The 13,060-nt window shown below is 47.0% G+C and overlaps 1 protein-coding gene across 1 annotated transcript; it reads left to right on the forward strand.

Moving 5' to 3' along the window:
• Positions 1-4,832: 4,832 nt before the first annotated feature.
• Positions 4,833-5,786, forward strand: LOC115600279 (olfactory receptor 14J1-like). The gene has a single exon (XM_030468615.1). The coding sequence runs from the start codon at positions 4,833-4,835 to the stop codon at positions 5,784-5,786; it is 954 nt and encodes a 317-aa protein (XP_030324475.1).
• The last annotated feature ends 7,274 nt before the right edge of the window (positions 5,787-13,060 follow it).

Below are 13,060 nucleotides of genomic sequence, written 5' to 3' on the forward strand. Positions count from 1 at the left end.
ATGGGCTGCAGGGGACAGCTGCCCTCTCCCCACAGCCTGCAGGGGAACTTCTCTTCTGGCTCTTCCTTCATTAGAATTATAGAACTGGCTGGGCTGAAAGGGACCTCAGAGATCATCAAGTCCAACCCTTGATCCACTCCCCCGATGGTTCCCAGCCCATGGCACTCAGTGCCACATCCAGGCTCTTTGGAAAGATCTCCAGACACGGAGAATCCACTCCTTCCCTGGGCAGCCCATTCCAATGCCTGATCACCCTCTCCAGAAAGAAATTCTTTCTAATCTCCAACCTAGACCTCCCCTGGCACAACTTGAGACCCTGCCCTCTTGTCTTGCTGAGAGTTGCCTGGGAAAAGAGACCAACCTCCCCCTGGCTCCAACCTCCTTTCAGGGAGTTGGAGAGAGTGACGAGGTCTCCCCTGAGCCTCCTCTTCTCCAGCCTCAACACCCCCAGCTCCTTCAGCCCTCACTCACTGACCTTGGGGTCTTGTGGAGGGCTGGCAGCAGGCTTCCACCTCCTTCTCCATGGACATCTTGGGCATTTTCTCCCACAGACATTCCATGGTCACCCAGGCCAGCTCCTGACTCCTGAGGGAGGTGCTCTCCCAGATTTGGTTACCAAAGTTCTCCACACCACTTATATACCCCCAGGGCCACCACAGAGAGCCCCATGACAATGATGTCCAGGCACCAGACCCTGCATCACAAAGCCCTGGTGGTGGCTGTGGAGACTCCCAGGCCTGGAACTGGCTGGGACTGTGTCACAGAATGATGGAATCATGGAATAGGTTTGATCGGAAGGGTTAAAGATCATCTAGTTCCTATCCAACCCATTCCATGATTCCATGATCCCACCCAACTGAAGCCAGCCGTGCCCCTGTCCCCATGGAACTCACTTCTTAATCCCATCCACAGCATCAGCCTCACTCAGTAGTAGTATCTCTTGGAGCTGCTCGAGGATGAGCTTCCCATCCTCCTTCTGTTCCATGATCCTACAGATCATTCCCATGACCCTCCAGATCTTTCTGAATCACAGAATACTTCAGGCTGGAAGAGACCCCTCAGCATCTCCTTCTCTGAGAGCCCTGCTCAAGGCAGGATGAACCAGAGGAGGTTGCTCAAGGGCTTCCCCAGTGTGGCTTCATCCACAAAGGGGCTGAAAGCGCCTTTTGTCCCACCCCACAGGGGGATTATAAAGACAGCAAACAGTGTTGGCGCAAGTACTGGACACTGAGGCACCGTCACTGCTTGCCAGGAGGACTTTGGATCCCTGATTGCACTGTGACCCTCATCATCTCGTGAACTTCCCACTCACCACATCACCCACCTCTTCAATCCAGACATCACCAGTCTGGCTGCAACAGGACAATGGTAGAGCATGGCAAAGGGCTTGCTAAAGGCCAGGTGCACCCCATGCCTTTCTGTCCCCTGCCCACTCTGCTTCAGCAATTCTCTCTTTGTCTGGACTGGGGTCTGATGGACCCCATCATTGTCCCAGGCACTGAGGTCATAGAATCCTAGAATGTTAGGGGTTGGAAGGGACCTCTAGAGATCATCCAGTCCAACCCCTCTGCCAAAGAAGGATCACCCAGGGCAGGCCACACAGGAACACTCCCAGGGATGTGTTAAAAGTCTTCAGAAAAAGAGACTCCACAACCTCTCTGTGCTGCCTGTTCCAGTGTTCCCACAACCTCACAGTCAAGAAGTTTCTCCTCATGTTGAGGGGGAACTTCCTATGTTCCAGCTTAAACCCACTGTTCCACTGAAAAGAGATTGGCCCCTTCCTTTTGACACCCACCCCTCTGATATTTATGAACATTCATAACATCCCCTCCTCAGCCTTGTTTTCTCAAAGCTAAACAGCTCCAACTCTCACAGTAATTCTTCATATGAGAGATGTTCAAGAGTTGGATCAGATGTAAGGAAAAAGTTGATAGCAGTGGATAAAAGAGAAGAGGATGCCTAGGGAGGTAGTTCTAGCCTCATCCCTGGACATATTCAAGGTGAGGATTGAGGAGGTCTGAAAAAAACATATCTAGAAGAGACCGGCACTGCTAACTGCAGAGGGGTTGGATTAGATGAATTTCAGAGGTCCCTTGAAACCCAAATTCATTTCTGATTCTATGATTCTATGATGATATGAACTTGGACAACCTCAGACACCATGTAGAGTGCCCAGAGTTCTCCAAAGATGGGGTTTGGAGGCCCCAAGAACATGGCCATTCTGCAGAGGTTGATAGGCGAGGCTCTGTGCTTTGCAGACTTGTGGGCAGTACAGGAGGATCCTGGGCGTGCCTGAAGGGTGGGTTTGGGGATGGTGGAGCTTTTGTTCACAGTGGAAAAATGCTTGGGCAAGAAAGAATGGCCCAAAGGGCAGCTGGGGATGCCTGGAGTAGAGAGCAGAAGAAAGAAATGTCAGTGCAAGGGCCATGCTGGGGAACACCACATCCCCCAGAAGAAGCCTGGATCAGCCCAAGGCTCTGTGTGCCAAGGCAGAGGCAGGGAGGACACAGAGATGTCAGGAGAGGAAGGGGACAGCAAGGTGGGGCAGGCGGGTGAAGGAGCAGAGCCTGCAGGGCAAGAGGCACAGGGGATGGGACAGCCCATGGCAGACTGTGCTGGAGAGGAGAGAGGGAAAAGCTGTGGAAAAGCTGGAGGCAGACTTTGTAGAGATGGTTCCTGCTCCCCCCACACCCTGCAGGGGACGCTTTCTCAGGGCTGTCCCTCAGGGGGACCTAGGCACACAGCAAGAAACTTTGGAAACTTTAGTCTTGGACTCTGCCTTGGACTTTCTTGTGGAGAAAGAAGCTTCTGCAGCTTCTCCTTGCCTTTTGAGCAATCATCATGAGCTCAGCATCAACCCCCCATAGGGCTCATTACAGCTGTGAGCTGGGCTGCTGGGATGGAGGGAGCTGCTGGCAAGTGGGCAGTGCTGCAGAGAGAGAGCTCTGGGCAGGAGCAGCTCCTCTGCAGAGCGCAGCAGGGCTGAGGGCACTGCCAGGGTATCTAGGGGAGATGAGCAAGGCAGAGAGAGCTTCAAGGGGGTGAAGATGGAGGGGATGAGTGCCAGCTGAGTGGAGGAGAAGCTTCCCAGCTTCTGACATGGTGAGTGTCTGGTGCAGGGCAGTGAAGCTGGTGCAGTTCCTGGAGGCATCTCCTAAAGCTGCAGAGCCAGAGCTGCTGGGAGCTGGAAGGGGGGAAGGGGCTGGAGGTGGAAGGGGAATTGTGAAGAGGAGTGAGGAGGTGTGTGCAGGCAGGGGTGCCCAGGGCTGTCCTTCAGAGCAGGGTCCTGCAGCCCAGGGGCTGTGTGCTGGGGCAGGGACTCTGCCGCCTGCCTGCCAGGGGCACCTCTCAGCCTGCCCGGGGAGCTCCCTGGTGCTGGCAGAAGCTGTGGCTGGCAGGAGACAGGGAGCACAGGGCAGGCTCCTGGTGCTGGTGAGAGAGGAATCAATTGCTCAGGGCTGCTCACAGCTCCAGCTGATGACCAGAATATTTCTGAGGGGACTTTTCAGGAGTCACTTCATGGCAGGGATTTCCTACTCCAGTCTGGGCTCTCCTCAGGCTCTGCTTCCACTTGTCTCTCCAGGACATGGAAAGCTCTTTCTGCACTCTGCAGAAGGCACACAGACCCCAGTTCTTCTTAGCCCTCTTCTGAGCTTCTCCTGAGCCCCTGCACACCCAGAGATTCCCCTCGATACGTCCTGCTGCTGCCAGGAGGGGTCTGCAGGACAGAGCTGAGCACTCAGTGGGTGGGATGGGGGCTGTGAGCACTGACAGGGAGGAGAGCTGGGGACAGAGAAAGAGCTGCAGGAAGCAGAGATGGGCAGGGATGGAGAGGGAGCTGCTGCCTGGAAGATGATGGCAGGGGGGATTCCTGCACCTCCCAGCCATCCCCTGCGGAGCTGCTACCCTCCCTAGAGCTAAACCTTGCTCTTTGTCACACAGCACAGTCCCCCAGCCCTTCAGATCATGGGCACTGAATTCTGAGGAGCCTTCCAGCAGCCATCCCCCCCCCCCCCCACCAGAGAGGAGAAATGCTGGAGTCTCTGCCTGTGTCTCCCTGTCCCAACTCTCTTGGCAGCAGAACTTTGGCAGGTTCCCCTCTTGCCCCTGCTGCTGCTGCCCTTGTTCTTCCCCTTCTTTTTCCTGGACTGAGGAGTGAGGTTTCGGGTGAAGACAATGATGCTGTAGGTCCTGTCCTGCTGACGTGTCCATGGAGGAAAAGCATCCAAACTGACTGAGATTTGGGGCTGTGGGGACTGCAGGGTATGGAGCTGGGGGTCATCTCACTCTTCCATCAGGATGCCTCATCTTTATGGGGATCTTTTCCTCTTTGTGAAGCTGAAAGCAGGACTGATGGACAGAGCAGCTGTCCTCACTCTGCACTGAGTCCTTCTGCCTCTCAGCACCCTCAAGGTTTCACTTGCAGAGCAGGAGACATGCCAGGGGCTTCAGCATTTCAATTTTTCTAATGTGTGTTTGAATCCGTTCAGCACTGCTCTGCAGGCTGGTGGTGCAATCAGCGTGACAATGCTGAAAGCCTTTTGGATGTTAAGAGTTGATTTAATCTGAGATTCGGTCTGTTCCTTTTTTTACTGATTGCTGTCAGACAGGACTGACTAATGATGAGCTCAGAGTGCAGCCCCTGCTCCCAATGACACCATCAGCCAGTACCACCCACAGTTTGTGAACTGAACCTGCAAAAAATATTCCATTAAGGAGTGAGATATTTTGGAGATTTTTGTGAAAACTGAATGGTTTTGTTATGACACACCTGACCTGACTTACCTATCCGTTTTTTTTCTCTGACAGTGCACTATGCCCAGAGTCTGCAGATGTCCAACAGCAGCTCCATCAGGCAGTTCCTCCTCCTGGCATTTGCAGACAGGCGGGAGCTGCAGCTCTTGCACTTCTGGCTCTTCCTGGGCATCTACCTGGCTGCCCTCCTGGGCAACGGCCTCATCATCACCACCATTGCCTGTGACCACCACCTCCACACCCCCATGTACTTCTTCCTCCTCAACCTCTCCCTCCTCGACCTGGGATCCATCTCCACCACTCTGCCCAAAGCCATGGCCAATTCCCTCTGGGACAACACCAACATGTCCTACAACAAATGTGCTGCACAGACCTTTTTCTTTCTCTTTTTGATTGCTGGGGAGTTTTATCTCCTGACCATCATGTCCTACGACCGCTACGTGGCCATCTGCAAACCCCTGCACTACGGGACCCTCCTGGGCAGCAGAGCTTGTGTCCACATGGCAGCAGCTGCCTGGGGCACTGGGTTTCTCACTGCTCTGCTGCACACAGCCAATACATTTTCCCTGCCCCTCTGCCAGGGCAATGCCCTGGACCAGTTCTTCTGTGAAATCCCCCAGATCCTCAAGCTCTCCTGCTCACACTCCTACCTCAGGGAAATTGGGCTTCTTGTGGTCAGTGCATGTTTGGCATTTGGGTGTTTTGTTTTCATGGTGGTGTCCTACGTGGAGATCTTCAGGGCTGTGCTGAGGATCCCTTCTGAGCAGGGAAGGCATAAAGCCTTTTCCACGTGCCTCCCTCACCTGGCCGTGGTCTCCCTGTTCATGAGCACAGCAGCTTTTACCTACCTGAAGCCCCCTTCCATCTCCTTCCAATTCCTGGATCTGATGTTGTCATTTATGTACTCGGTGGTTCCTCCAGCAGTGAACCCCCTCATCTACAGCATGAGGAACCAGGAGCTCATGGGTTCTCTAAGGAAATGTTTAGGGTTTTTCAGCAGCCATAGGAGTCATCCGATCTTCTGCACATGACTCATATTCTGCATCAGGACATTGCAAGTCTTTCATCTTTAACATTTTTTTCTTGTTATTTAGCTGTTTTTTTTTTTTTTCCTTAAAAGTAATGTCATTAATATTCCTACATTAATATCTACTCACCTATTCGACCAAGAAACCTTTTGGAAATGGAGAGTCTCCAGTGGGTTTAAGTAAAATAAATGTACTTGTAACAAATATTTTGTCTGCTGTCCCTGCTCAGTGTATCAGGAATGAAAGGGAAGTGAAAGCCCCTCCCTGGTTGCAGCAGCCCTGGGAAGGCTGCTCTGTGCCTGGAGCAGTCAGAGCTCTTGAGGAGCACAAGGGCCAGGGCTGTTGTGCTGAGCAGGGCAGAGGGGATGGCCCCGAGGGGCTGCAGAGCTCTGCAGATCTCATGGAGAGGAGAGCAGGGGACACAGGGTGCCTCCTGCTCCTTGTGCCATGTATGGTCACCCATCTGGGGCTCTGAGCTCTCTCTGTCCCCCAGGAGCTGCTGTGCCCTTCAGAGGGGCTGGGGCTGTGCTGGGACTGCCTGGGCTGGGCACTGTTGTGGGGCCAGCAGCAACTGGGCTGTGCTGGGAGAGAGGGGAGGGGAGGTGGGAGAGCCTGGAGGGAGCTGTTCTGGGCTGGCAAGTGAAACCCTGGTAGAGAAAGCCATGGGTGTGTAACTGGCCCTGCATGGCCATGGAGGGGGACACTGCCAGCAGGGGCTGTGATGCACAGCCAGGGCTGCTAAAAAGAGCCCTGAGATGGAGGTGCAGGGCAGAGGAGGCTGCTTTGTGCATTTGGTGGCACGGAGAGAGGAAGAAGGTGACCCAGGGCCCAGGTCACCCCACAGCCATTGTCCATCTCTCCCAACCCTGGCTGCTCCTTCCAGGTTTAAGGATGAGTCTTTCTGTACCCATCCCAGCAAAACCCCAGACTGTACCATGGGGATGTTTCCACAAAGGTGGTATGGGCAATCCTTTTGCAGTGATCATGAGAAATACAAGTCTGGTCTCTCACATTCCTTCACACCCAAACAGTTCTATGACTTTATAACGAACTTGAGACCGTGCCCTCTTGTCTTGCTGAGAGTTGCCTGGGAAAAGAGACCAACCCCTCCCTGGCTACAACCTCCTTTCAGGGAGTTGTAGAGAGTGATGAGGTCTCCCCTGAGCCTCCTCTTCTCCAGCCTGAACACCCCCAGCTCCCTCAGCCTCTCCTCATAGGATCTGTGCTCGAGTCCCTTCACCAGCCCAGTTGCCTCCTTTGGACCTGCTCTAAGACGTCAATCTCCTTCCTGAGCTGAGGGGCCCAGAACTGGACACGGGACTCAAGCTGTGGCCTCACCAGAGCTGATCACAGGGGCAGAATCCCTTCCCTGGACCCGCTGGCCACGCTGTTCCTGAGCCAGCCCAGGATGCCATTGGCCTTCTTGGCCACCTGGGCACACTGCTGGCTCATGTTCAGCTTCCTGGCAATCCAAACTCCCAGGTCCCTCTCTGTCTGGCTGCTCTCCAGCCACTCTGTGCCCAGCCTGGAGCTCCCCATGGGGTTGTTGTGGCCAAAGTGCAGGACCCGGCACTTGGAATGTTGAACCTCATCCCGTTGGGATCAGCCCAACTCTCCAGTCTGTCCAGGTCCCTCTGCACCATGTTGATCCCATGTCAATCCCATGATGTGATTGGCCTTATCATCCATAGAAACCCCATGTAAATCACGTGTTAATCCCATATTAATCACATGTTCACCTATAAGCCCCATGTTGACCCCGTGTCCATCCCATGTCAACAAAACCCCATGATTGGCCTTAACCCCCCTGTTAATCACGTGTTAATTATATATGAATCACATGTAGATCCCATGTTGACCCCGTGTTGTTCCCACTTGCCCCTCTCCCCCCCTCAATGACGCTTGGGACGAAATCAGTCCCCCTCCTTTAATTCCCCAATTAAATCAAGAGAAATAAAAGGGAAAATTAATTGAAATTAATTAAATCAATTAAATAGAATCGTGAAATAAAAGAATAAATAAAATAATACATTAAATAATTAAATAAATAATAAATAATAAAAATATAAATAATAAAAAATGACAAATAATAAAAAATAATACAATAAGGAAATATATATTAAATAATAATAAAAATTATTTCAAATTAATAGAACTAATAAATAAAATAATAAACAAATAAATGATAAAATTTAATTAAAAATAAATAATAAAATAAGAACTATGTAAATAATAATAACAGATATAAAAAATATATAAGAGTAAATATAATAAGTAAATCAAATAACAATAAATATCAATATGGAATAATACATGTAATACATAATAAAAATATAATGAATAGATAAATAATAATAAATTAATAATTATAAATAATAATACATAACAAATACTAACATATGATAAATATAATACATAAAAATAATTTGAAAATGACTAAAAATTCAATAATAATAAAATAATAATTACTATTCTATAATAATAAATACCTATTCTATAATATATTAATATTATAGAATATATTATATAATATATATTGTATGTAATATTATACAGAATATTACATAATTTATATATAATAACATATATTAATAATTAACAATAGAAATATAAGTAGTAATGAGTATTAAATAATCTAAAATAAATAATGGTATACAGTATATAATAAATAATGTACAGATTAATAATATAATAAATATAATACTATATAAAAAATATAATAAATTAAATAATAATGAATAATAATACATAATTATGTATAAGAATAAATATAATGTAATAATAAGTAATATTAAAATATAGTAATAACTATTTTTATATTTTATATTGTTATTTATAATATTATTTTATTATATAGTATAGAATGTATTATTATATATAATTATAAATTCTAATATATTATGAATTATATTATATATTTATATTATTATACACTATATATTAAATATTTATTATATATAACATCATATTTTTATTGTTATTAAGAATATCAGTATATTAATAATTATTATTAAATACATGTTATATTGTAATATACAGTATATAATAAGAAATATATTAAATACAGTATAGACCAGTATGGACCAATGTGGATAACCATATAACCAATATAACAAGTATATACCAGTATAAAGTAATATAAACCAGTACAAACCAGTATAGACAATTACAGACCAGTAGAAACGAGTATAAATCCGTATAACCAGTAAAGGCCTGTATAGACCAGTATAAAACAGTATTACCAGTATAAACCAGTACAGACCTTTATAGAACAGTAAAAACCAGTATATACCAGTATAGACCAGTATAACCAGTATTGACCAGTATAAACCAGTATAACCACTAAAGACCAGTATTACCAGTATAACCAAGATAAACCAGTACAGACCAGTATAAACAAGTATAAGCAGTATAAACCAGTATAGACCAGTATTGAACAGTATAACCAGTACAGACCAGGATAGATGAGTATAAATCAGTAAAACCAGTATAGACCAGTACAAACCAGTCTAGAGCATTACAGACCGATATAAACCCATATAAACCAGCATAACCATTATAGCCCAATATAAACCTGTATAAACCAGCATAAGCCAGTATAGACCAGTATAGACCAGTTTAAACCAGTATAAACCATTTCAACAAGTATAAACCAATACAGACCTTTATAGACTAGTATAAACCAGTATATACCAGTATAAAACAGTATAACCAGTATCGGCCAGTATAAACCTGTATAAACCAGTATAGACCAGTATAACCAGTATAAACCAGTACAGACCAGTATAAACCAGTATAGACCAGTATAACCAGTATAGACTAGTATAAACTGGTATAAACCGGTATAGATCAGTAAGACCAGTTTAATCCTGTATAGACCAGTATAAACCAGTTTCACCAGTATTAACCAGTATAACCCAGTATAGACCTTTATAGACAAGTATAAACCAGTACAGACCAGTATAAACCAGTACAGACCTTTTTGGACCAGAATAAACCAGTATGATTAGTAGAGAGAAGTACAGACCAGTATAAACCAGTTTCAGCAGTATAAACCAGTATAACCAGTAGAAACCAGTATAGACCTTTATACACTAATATAAACCAGTATTACCAGTATAAACCTGTACAGACCTTTTTATATTACTATAAACCGGTATAACCAGGATAAGCTAGTATAACCAGTAGAGACCAGTACAGACCAGTATAAACCAGTACAGATCAGTATAACCAGTATAGCCCAGTATAACCAGTATAACCAATATAGACCAGTAAAGACCAGTATAACCAGTATAACCAGTATAAACGAATATAAGCTGTACAAACCAGTATAGACCAGTATAGGCCAGTATAAATCAGTATAAACCAGTGTAGACCTGTATTGACCACTATAACCAGTAAAAACCAGTATAGACCAGTAAAAACCATTATAGACCACTAAAAACCAGAAAACCAGTATAGACCAGTATAAACCAGTATAGACCAGTATAGACTAGTATAGACCAGTTTAACGAGTATAGAGCAGTATAGAGCAGCACAGACTGGTATAGACCAGTATAAACCAGTATAGACCAGTATAACCAGTATAACTGGTATAACCAATAAAGACCAGTACAGACCAGTATAAACCAGTATAAATGAATATAAGAAGTACAAACCAGTAGAGACCAGTATAGGCCAGTATAAAACAGTATAACCATTATTACCAGTATAAGCCAGCAGAGACCAGTATAGGCCAGTATAAACCAGTATAACCATTATTACCAGTATAAGCCAGTATAGACCTGTATAGACCACTATAACCAGTAAAAAGCAGTATAGTCCAGTACAAACCAGTATAGACCACTATAAACCAGTAAACCAGTATAGACCAGTATAAAGCAGGATATGCCAGTATAACCAGTATAAACCAGTATAGACCAGTATAGACCAATACAGTCCTGTATAGACCAGTATAGACCAGTACAGACCACTATAGCCACTACAGACCAGTGTAAACCGGCACAGACCAGTATAGGCCACTATAGGCCAGTATAAACCAGTATAAGTAGTATACACCACTATAGGGCAGTTAAACCAGTACAGGCCAGTATACACCAGTATAAACCAGTCCCTCCCAGTCCATCCCAGTTGCTCCCAGTTGAATTCCAATGGGTCCCAGTCCCTCCAAATTGACACCAATCCCCTCGCAGTTGCTCCCAATCGCTCCCAGTCCCTCCCAGTTGACTCCAAATCCCTCCCAGTTGCTCCCAGTTGGCTCCAAATCACTCCCATTTCCTCCCAGTTCCCTCCCAGTCCCATCCCAATCCTTCCCAGTTCCCTCCCAATCCCCTGCCAATCCCCTCCCTGGCCCTCCCAGTCCCTCCCAGTCCCCCCCAGTTCCCTCCCAGTTCCCTCCCAGTCCCTCCCAATCCCTCCCATTTCCCCATAATCTCCTCCCAATCCCTCCCAGTTCCCTCCAATCCCCTCCCAGTCCCTCCCAATCCCTCACAGTTCCCTCCCATTTCCTCCATATCCCCTCCCAATCCCCTCCCAGTTCCCTCCGAGCCCCTCCCAGATCCCTCCCAATGCCCTCCCAATTCCTCCCAGTCCCTCCCAGTTCCCTCCCAGTCCCTCCCAGTTCCTCCCAGTCCCCCCAATCCCCTCCCAATCCTTCCCAGTTCCCTCCCAAACCCTCCCAGTTCCCTCCCAGTTCCCTCCCAGCCCTCCCAGTTCCCTCCCAATCCCCTCCCAGTCCATCCCAGTTGCCTCCCAGTCCCTCCCAGTCCCTGGGAGGTTACAAGTTCTGTATCTTTGTTGTTCCTTTTTCTTTCTACCTGAGGACATTCTGTCCGTGCTGGGTGATGCCAAGAACGACCATTCCCTTTCTTAGGGGGAAATGCAAAGTGCAGCCTGCAGGGCGTTCTTGATGGCAGTGCAGAAAGCAGCTGCCGTAGGAAAGAGAGGCTGCTGCGGGCTTTTGGAAAGGGACACTTGTCATGCATTGCTCCTCCTGCCCCTAAGGGAAGGTGTCCTGCAGGCAGGGCAGGAACGGGCTCGCTGCCGCTGCCCCCATCCCCTCACTGTGTGACAGGACAATCGCTGCCAGCGCTCGGGGCTCCCCGCAGAGCCCCCGATGATGTTGGTGCCATGTGGGGTGGGTGGGTGGGTGGGGATGAAGTGGCAGCGTGGGGACAGGAGTGAGCTGAACGAGCAGCAGCTGCTGCATGGAGGGTACAAGTGGTGGCACTGACAAGGTTGTGGAGGCAAATTATCCCAGATCCTTCCCAGGGAGCCAATGAGAGCAATGTTGTGTTTTGGGGAGGTGAGAAGCAATGTTCTAAATGAAATGCTGGACCTCAAAGGTTTTTCTTCACTTTCCAGGCCTTTGAAGTGTCACTCTGCACCAATAGTAGTAGAATTTAAATTTCTAAATTGAAAACCAGTAAAACAGAACTTTTCAATAATTTTTATTAGATGCTCTTTTAAAACTTCCTCCACAATGGAACCTCTCCAATTAGATGTGTGAGTCTTGAGCACTAAAAACACCACAGGGTGACTCATGGCTGCTCAGTACTGTCATGGGCCCCCTAGTGCCAGAGGGACTGAGTCCATGGTCCTCAGGTACTGACAGGAGACTGAAAAAAAACATGTTTAGAAGTTCAAGCCAAAACAAAAATACAAATTCTCTTGAAGTATTGATTGGTCTCACTGCATCCTATTATTGACAAAGCTTTCAAAGAAGCTTATTAGAGAAGGTCACTGGAGGACATGATTGGAGGGAGGCAAAGATTCTGTAAAGGTGGCTACGAAGTAACAGATATTTATTTGTTTGCTTGTTTATGTATTTATTTATTTTATCTATCAGTCAGGACACACTGTGAACCCCAGGCAATGGGAAATCAGGGCCCATCCCTCACTTGTGGGTCAGGACACTTCCTGGGCACCGTGGGGCACGACGATGAGCAATAGAAACTATGAGAAAAATGCACAACACCTCCCAAGTACCCCAAGAAGGGGCAAGGAGCACACCAAGTGCAGAGCCTCAACAGAAACTTCTGCCTGGTGGTGGTGATCCAGTGACCATTTCTAAAGTCACCTTTCCAGACACAGACTGTCCAGACAAAGGCCATTCCCATTCCTCTCCAATTGTCCCCTTCTCCTACTTTTGGTTCATTCAGATGCCTCTCCCTTGGGTGCTGCTTTGAGCAGCAGGTTGTTCAAAGCTCGCCTGTCTTTCAGCAGCCTGATTGTCTCTTTAGCCACCTCTGTTACGATGATCACATCTCTCTTTTCCC

The sequence above is a fragment of the Calypte anna genome, unplaced genomic scaffold (genome assembly GCF_003957555.1).
Source record: "Calypte anna isolate BGI_N300 unplaced genomic scaffold, bCalAnn1_v1.p scaffold_183_arrow_ctg1, whole genome shotgun sequence".
Lineage (NCBI taxonomy): Eukaryota > Metazoa > Chordata > Aves > Apodiformes > Trochilidae > Calypte > Calypte anna.

Coding starts and splice junctions, on each gene's coding strand:
- LOC115600279 (XM_030468615.1), top strand. CDS start 4,833: ATGTCCAACAGCAGCTCCATCAGGCAGTTCCTCCTCCTGGCATTTGCA.